This window comes from Ceratina calcarata, unplaced genomic scaffold (assembly GCF_001652005.2).
Source record: "Ceratina calcarata isolate Rehan_Ccalc_2016 unplaced genomic scaffold, ASM165200v1 scaffold160.2, whole genome shotgun sequence".
NCBI lineage: Eukaryota > Metazoa > Arthropoda > Insecta > Hymenoptera > Apidae > Ceratina > Ceratina calcarata.
In genome coordinates this window covers 32,126-40,899 of record NW_017137286.1, presented here as the reverse complement: position 1 = coordinate 40,899, position 8,774 = coordinate 32,126, and the positions used below count along the sequence as shown (strand labels likewise).

Here is an 8,774-nt window from a genome sequence, read left to right as displayed (position 1 = left end):
GACAGTATTTGCTGTTACTTTATTACGACCATTTATTCACTAACGATTAAATTGGATTCACTAACGATTAAATTGGAGATTAAAAATTTAAACTATTATTTTTGTTGCAGGTTTCTAGGAACAAAGGCAACGATATACGCATACGGTCTGCCGGTGATTCTGCTGTTTCTTTCCGCGTTCTACTATTTAATTAAAGCTGCAATCGTATCCAGGTACATACATCGAGATCAGCTTGATTTATTACTCAACTCGAAACGAACGACAAACGTCGGGAGATAAAGGAAAATGTGCGTTACAGTTTATGGTCCGCTCGTTCGATTTCCATCGAGTGGACGTTTCATGTTTATAATTCGGAGAAACAAGCCGGGTTCCAAGCTGATTTGCTATAGATCTCTGAACGGGCATTCCTCGTACCAGGACAATCCGTATGGATTTTCGAATTAACGTTTCAAACGCGCAAACCGTATCAGCCTTAATGCGATTAAGTTTCTCTCGTTAAACATTTAACTCCTTGATGGACCGATACAATTAAGAATTCAGCTTACTCTCATGTACAAGAAGAAAATACTCCTCAAAACAATTATGGCATCATGAAATTTGTATCGAAAATTGCTCGAGTTGGAACAGATCATCATAGGACGTTTCTTTCAAATTAAAGCTTAAAGTCTCTACCTTAAAATTGTATTTAGAGATTTTCAATTAAAATCCTACGACAGATAACGCTTAAATCTAAAGAGATTTAAAATTTTTAATTTAGCAATATTCAACAACGTGCACCGACTAGAATAATTGACATTCAGTTACGTCGTTTACAATAAATGAAAGGTTGATTTTTTAAAACAAAACTTAACTCTACGATTTTTTTCTCGATTTTACAGCAGTTTAAAGAAACCTCTTACAGAACTTTCACCCTAAGACAATCTCCAAATTGGAAAACTCAAATCCCGAACGCAATTTTATCCACACATAGTCTTACTCTAACAAACGACCCTATCCTCATACACGGAATTTTAAACAACCCATAGTGACATTAGGATTGGCCAATATCAACCAAGAACAACGAAACTTAAGGCGTTCCTATAATCCGCTGTAACATCGAGAGAAAACATCGTAAAAAGAATGTTAAGAAAGTCGATTCTTTAGTTTCAATCGTTCATAACTTCGTTAATAAATAACGGATTTAGTTGGTTTTGTTCATAGCTCAAATTAAAACTTGAAGTTTCTACTTTAACCGAGGTTGTCCTGTGACATTAAATCTGTATAATAAGAAAAATTGTATCACAATTAAAAGTATTACTCTTTAATTTAAATTTCTCTCTGTAACATTTGAAGAAAAAGCCATGGAGACTTAATTTTTCTTTTAAATTAAAGGTGAAGAATTTACCTTCCACTTGCCGTGAATGACATCGTTGACAAAAAATTATTCACGTCTGTGCGCGTTGTCAGACACTGCTAATTTCTTATTTCAAACTTGTCTTTAGATTTAAGCGTTATCTATCGTAGGAGATCAAATTAAAAATCTGTGAACAGTAATTTAAAGTAGAGGTTTCAAACTTTTTCTTGTATAAAATAATTTTTATTGTCGTATATGTTAACAATAAGGCCATAAGAAAATAATAAAAAGACCAACAAAAAAAAGACGCATTCTATCTTGGATTTAAAGTGCGGGCTACTGCAGGATGTACAGTGTAACTCAAATAATGAGATCATAATTGGGTAATAATAAGTGTGGTAATGATCGTCGTGAGTTGTGACAATACTGAGTTGATGAAGCATCACTTGCTTCTTGAAAACAAGTAAAACATATTGGAACGAACGTAAAAAACCCGTTACAATTTTTAGGCTTGAAGCTTTAATTTAAAAGAAAATTCATTAACGTACGATAAGTAGATGAGTAATGATCTTCCAAACTTGGACAAATTTTGATGCTGTGATGCGATGGTTTTGTTGAGTAGCGTAACTGCGAGTAGAAATGTCCGAAATAGTTTGTTTTGACTTAATATTGTTCGCAGGTACACTTGCAGTATGCAGCTAGAGGTCAAGCAACGGGAGAAGATGAAAAGGAGGAGAGCGTTACAGATGTTTCTATTTTTAAAAGTGTGCATAATAGTGGGTCTGGTCGCTGGCTGCGGGGTCGCTTCCAGGGTGTGGAAAGTCCCGTTCCTCTGGGCCGTGTTCTGCACCGGCCATTCCCTGCAGGTAAAGAAAAAACAACTAAAAGAGTCCCCCAATGAGTTTAGCGTCTCGTTCGAGGTCGAGCTCAAAATATGTATCAAGTTCTCGAACTAAATTCACAAGGAAAATTACCAAAAGAGTATTCTGAAAACGCGTTCTGCGTTAGTTTCAAAGTCAATTTCAAGTTGAAGAAAGCACGTACACCGGCCGAGTTTGTTGTTAACACCGCGTGAAAAACGATAAAGTTCAAAGAGATAACTGTGGAACTCCTTACAGCAAGGGGAAAAGTATTCCCGCAACTCTGACTCGGTTTTACCTCTGCGAAACCGATCCGACTGTTTGACTTTCGTTTTATCGAGATCGTTGATTCATACGGTGAGAAGGTGTAACTCGGATGGAACGAGACCAATCGAATGTTTGGAAACTGAAGGCGCGATAAACTGCTGGCGCGAGACCTCGTTCTCCGAACGGGAAACTCGCAACTTCCCACCGACCGTAAACGGCTTCTAGAAAACATTCTTTACCGTACTTTTCATGTAAACCGATTTTGTTCATACATTTGCTTACACTTCTCTTTGCCTTTTATTTTTTTTTTAATAGATAATCCAGATTTAGAAATTATTCCTTAGTAAGTCGGTTGAGATTACAGTCATGAATAGACTAGAATAGTAGATGAATAGAAAATAAAATGTTTGTAATGTCAATGTAGAAAATGAAATCTACGTAGGAATTTCTATGAATTTCTAATAATGTTCTTAAAATCATAATATGCATTTCACTTTTGGATATTTTGTGAATCCTTGGACATTGAATGAATTTTTTATATTTTCTGCACACATAATTTCTCTGTAAACAATAAATCCATAAAATCTGTAGGCTAGTCGGGACAGATTTCCGTTACCCTGGGAATGAAAGCATCCTTAAACTATTTCTAGAAAACATCGTTTAGCGTGGGGTAGTTTTAGTATAAAGGAATTTTTCTTACATCTCTTTGCCTTTTATTATTTTTTTTTAAATAGATAATACAGATTTAGAAATTGTTTGTTAGCAAGTCGGTCGGGGATTATAGCTGGTAGTCATGAAAGATTCCCGTTATCTTGGGAATGAAAACATCCGGGGTAACGCGGCTCGAAGCGCGTTTACTTAAGGCAATTTGTCAGAGAGAATGCTTTTAAGCATCGAAGAAAGATGGTTGAAAATTGGAGCAGGACGAACTCGAGGGCAAACGCTTGGCAAACGCGAAACATCTGTACCATAACGAAAGCGAATTATTCATACGAAACGAAGCAGATGCTTCTACTTGAAACTCATGTTCGAAAGAGCCCGGTTACATAGCCCCGTTGCTTTTGCCATTGGTATTGCTATTGCCGTTCCCGTTCCCGGGTTAAGAACGCAAAGAAGCCCCGAGGAACGCTCGTAAAGGGAGGGCAGTAAAATTTTCATAACGAACCAAATCTCGCCTCCGTCTGGTAACAAAATTCTTTATCCGGAAAAACGAAACCCAAAATCGCGTCCAGAGAATATGAAACTAATAAAATGGATAGATAGCAGAGCGATAAAGCAGACTATCAATCTTACCCACTAAATTGGCCAGAAATATAAGTTTACGGCACTCGATTCTACGTTTTTATTTCTCAGAGAATCAAGATACAATTCGTTTTAGCATTTAATTGATACATTCCAGCTTGCTCTGGTTCTTATTTTATTCAGAATAATCTCTCGCATCAAATTGCTTAAAATTCAAAATTAAAATTGTTCTCTCTTAGATGAATTAGTTTATTAAATGATATGTAAAGAAAATTTTGAGGAAATAGAAATTGGTAGAAATCATGAGATAAAATGTGAAGATTTTATCTGGGCTATCAATAAAAATTTGCACAGTACATTTTGTACGTTTGTATGAGATCACTATATCCTGAATCATTAAAATTCGTCGAAAAAAGAGATAAACATCGAAATATGTAAATTTCAGGCCAAAAGTCGTAAAAATGTGCGATTTTCTTCATCTTCACTTGATTACAACTGAAAAGAATGTTAGCCAATGTCGATGAAATTTTCAGCGTATGTAGTAGATGACCCAATTTCTGCTCACGCCACAATTTCTACTCACTGCCTCCAGATTACATAGAAAATTATCAAAAAAGAAACCCCAGTGAGTAAAAGTCAGGACATTTTAATTATTCAAAATGTGTTACTCAAAGTTTCATTAGAAGCCTAACTAAAAAAGTTGAAAAAAACTTTTTTACCTTACAATGTCTACCAATTTCAATTTTCTTTAGACATCATTTACTACTAAATTCTATAATTATTAAACTGATTCACCTAATTACTAAAAACTCAGATCGTTTCGTCCAATTTTAAAAAAGTTATTAATTCCTAAAAGATGTTGGTTCAGTTCTCCTCTGTACTATATAATTAAAAACAGAAAATTACAATTCAAAGACTTGTATCTTATGTTTATTATTTTAAAATTTAATAAAGTACAAGTATTTCATGAAGTCTGCTTTTCTTGCTTTGCTTTGTGTAAAATCATTAATTAGATATCTGTAAAAAGGTATTCAGTTCTAAAAGGTGTTGGTTCGGTTTTACTCTTTATTATATATTTCTTCATAAATTAAATCAAAAGTTTTCCATTCATTATAAGAATTCAAGATGTAATAACTTTTTCAATAGCCCCGCGAAATTTATAAAATTTTCCAGTCTTTTATTAGACTGTGCATTTTTATGCAAAGTAAGCTATTTATAGTATCAGTTTAAAGAATGTGTTTCGAATTTTCATTTATCATTTCAACATTGCAATGTGATATTACGTTTGGTATTCTGTAGATTTTTATGCTGTATTCATACTTTCTACACATTTGATTTCCTGATAAATAGATAAAATCCACGGCCTAGCAATAACTGTTAAAATTCGAATGCTTCGTCGTTGCTTTTATTTAAGGGTTCATACAGCCTTAAAACATCGCGTCTGTAATAAGTGAGTTCGTAACAAAAGTAACTGGGACTGAAATATTAAGTTCGCCGAAAGTTCCAGCGAATCCATCGAGAAATCGAAGGTAACGTGAAAGAAGAGAGCTCGCAGCTATCGGATACTTCGGCGAACAATAAAGTTATTCGAGCGGACGACCCCTGAGCCCTGTCGAAGGAAATATACAGCGGCTCTTCTTCTCCTAACAAACTTTTCCACCCGATCTTTGTTTTTCGCTGTTTTATCGCTCTCCCGAGACGCGTGGGCAACGCGTACATACGATTACCCACGGGCCTCTCCCACAATTTGTTCCATCAACCGTTACCCCGACAAATTTCAGTTACCTATAAGAAAAAGTTCTATAAAACAATTATCGAGGCTTCATTCGCAACTTCCCCGTCATGTCGCATAATTATTAAACAGTGACACGATGACACTTTTAACCAAAAACTGCAGGTTATGGGTAACGCGTCTCGTAAGAAAGAGCTACGTGAAACAGTTTTATTCGATCTTGAGATTATTTCAGTTCACTCTGAAAAGCTTATCGTCGTCCTGCACGATTGTTTCTAAACTAAAAAATCACGAAAAATAGTGGCACCCGTTTTCACCCGAATTTACTGAAATACGTCTTGTTTCATGGTTGGATGCAGGGACTAGCTGTAGCGTTGTCCGTTGCGTGCAACTGCAGAGTTCTGAAGGTGTACGCGAGGAAGTCGTACAAGCAGCCGAAGCAGCAGGTAAATTCGTATTTCTAACCGGCCCGCCCTTTTTCATCTCCGCCTCCCTTTTCTCTCTTCGATCCGGCTTAATTGTTCAAAGTTGAAGGCGAACACGATCGAGGCGTGCACCTCTTAAATTCCCTTCGCTTTTATCTCTGGGAAATGGAGACAGGGTGGCGTGTTCGCGTCCAACCCAATTTAGATGTAATTTCTGTTGCGATGCTCGTTGATTTTAAGACCGTCAAAGAGCCTCCCATAGTCTCAAGTAATAAGAGCTACTCACAATGATAACGCGATCAATCTTTTGTCGGCTGTTAATTTATTTCGTCCGTTTAAAGAGAAAAACTAAAATCGTCGATCGTGTCGCAACAGCTGACGTAAAAATCGATGCGTTTGCAGATCGCACACTCGAGCAGCAGCATGCAGTTGCTGGCACCTGCGCCAGACCCGGTCTAGGTGTCTCGCACACGGACGGACCTACCACTATGCACCGGACTATGGGAAATAGTCCAACCGTCGTGGCCACGATTACTTTTTTCCTTTCTGTTTTTTGTACATACATACATAGCTATCTAAACGGATCTCTGGATACATTTACCCTTCGACGCATACGAGAACCTCCCCATATCATATGCCGCACCGAAATTCTCTGCGAACTTAAAAAGAAATCCGAGTCGCAGGGAATTGCGCGTGGAACGTCGAAACCCTCAAGTTAAGATTTTCCGATTCGCTTCCAAGTCATCGAAGAGGAGAAATATTGTACATATATCGGCAAGTACTGTGGAGCGAAAGATTTATTAAATTACCGAAGATGAACGGAAGGAATCTCGATAACGGAAGGAAGTGTAGGTAGTCACGGTTTACTTTAAATTAGCTTGCTGCGCTGGCCGTGTTCAACCTTGAGATAAAAATTTCGAAGACACAGAAGCCTGAAATGATATTCGCGAAAAACATAAACAGATAACATTGAGGTAGCTGCACATATCATCGCTAATACACTAGGTATTTACATGATCCAAAAAGGAAGCTTCCACATATCCAAAATTGTTCCCCTTATGCTAGACCAAAGCACCAATTAAATACTTTTATCCTTGATCCCTTGCCAAAAAGAATCATTTTATTTACAGACAATTCACTAATAAATTGATGTAATCATACACGTACAAATCTGCGCAGAAACGATAGGTTCTATCTATATTATTAATTTAGGAATAGATAAATACAATAATAGATCTAATATAAGGGAAGCTTACGTTTGATTTGGAGACGATGGTACCGATAACAGACAAAAAAGGACTACTGTTCCCTTTAGAACCAGAAAGAAAGAACTGTTCCTCCTATGCTAGGCAATAACATTAATTATACACTTTTATCTTTGATCCTTCACCAAAAAGAGAACAGAGTTTATTTTACTTACGCAGCATTCACTAAGAAATTTATGTGAACATACAAGTACAAATCTGCACAGAGATAAGTTCTATCTATACGATTAATTTAACAATAGATAAATGAAATGGAACTATAGGTCTAATATAAGGGGAAGCTTGTATTTGATTTTGAGACGACCGTGCTGATAATTGAAGAAAGAACTCCTATTCCTCTTATCCTAGATCAGAGATTACCAATTCTTTTCTTCATCGCCCCCCTTACATTTTTTTCTGTAATATACAGCATACATAATCGAAATACAAATAATTTCTCAGAAGGGCGGCTACCAGATAGCTGGTATTCTGTTTGTAGATTTATCTAATTATGTTATTGTGTTTTATATTAGACTTATTGCACAAAAAGTGTATATATTTTAGAAAAATGACAAAATTCGTCTTTAAAGTATATTAAATGATTTTAATGTATTTTTCCTTTATATTTATTTCATACGTTTTGTTCCTTACTGCATGATATAGCTTTATATCAATAAACAATCTATTATCAATTTTATAATACATTTGCTTTTTAACCAATGGAATCTGTATTCTGATTATCACGATCAGTTCCAGGTGCATATCCGGCTATCAACCTACAATCGACCCCTTGATCATCATTGACCCCGTTTAAAATTTCATCGATCTTCAGAGTATATCGACCCCATTGGAAACCTCTGAACTAAACTAATTAATTAAACACTTTTCGTTTATCCTTGATCTCTTGTCAAAAGATTAAACTTTAGTTTAAATATGCAGCATTCATTAATAAATTGATGTGAAGATACAAGTACAAATCTGCACAGAGACGATAGGTTCTATCTATATGATTATTTTAGCAATAAGTATATGAAATGGTAAATCTAGTATAAGGGGAAGCTTGCGTTCGATTTGGGGACGATGGTGCCGATATCGTTGCAGAGAGGCTGCATAATTGGTAAGCCGGAATGAAACAGAAACGGAAACGAATGGTGTACTATCGATCTTGTGTGAAAGGAATTTGGACACGACCGCGGGTTTGCGGTCGACATTCCTCAACGCAATTAACACTCGGTAATGACCCATGCGATCTCTAGCGCACGCGTAACCACTCACTCGAATAAACTGTAAATCTAAGCGCATGTAATTACGACGAAATAAATATTTTCAATTCATCAGATCAGTCTCGTGCGTTCGATTACCCTGATCGAATTCCCACTAAGTACAGCTTTTAAGGATGTATTGGCTATACAGTCAATCCAAAAAGTTTATGTACCTTAGAAAAACGACCTTTCTTGTAGAAGACGATGAGATCTACAATTTCTATATAAAACTTTTTCGATAACGTCAATAGTTTACAAGTTATTGATGAAAAACGAAAACACAGTTTCTCGCAAATTGCTCGTAAACTGTTGACGCTAGCGAAAAAGTTTTATATAAAGATTGTAGATCTCGTCGTTCTCTATAAAAAAGGTTGTATGCAATTTTCCCGTAAGACCAACGGTTTGGGAG

General features: G+C 36.2%; 1 protein-coding gene across 1 annotated transcript in view; it reads left to right on the top strand.

Moving 5' to 3' along the window:
* Positions 1-8,442, top strand: part of LOC108632549 (uncharacterized) — a 12,595-nt gene extending 4,153 nt beyond the window's left edge. The window contains exons 2-6 of the mRNA XM_026819757.1: positions 111-212; positions 2,013-2,199; positions 2,452-2,670; positions 5,794-5,880; positions 6,262-8,442. Coding sequence (XP_026675558.1) covers positions 111-212; positions 2,013-2,199; positions 2,452-2,670; positions 5,794-5,880; positions 6,262-6,318 — 652 coding nt within the window. The 3' untranslated portion in view covers positions 6,319-8,442. The remainder of the gene's footprint in view (positions 1-110; positions 213-2,012; positions 2,200-2,451; positions 2,671-5,793; positions 5,881-6,261) is intronic.
* The last annotated feature ends 332 nt before the right edge of the window (positions 8,443-8,774 follow it).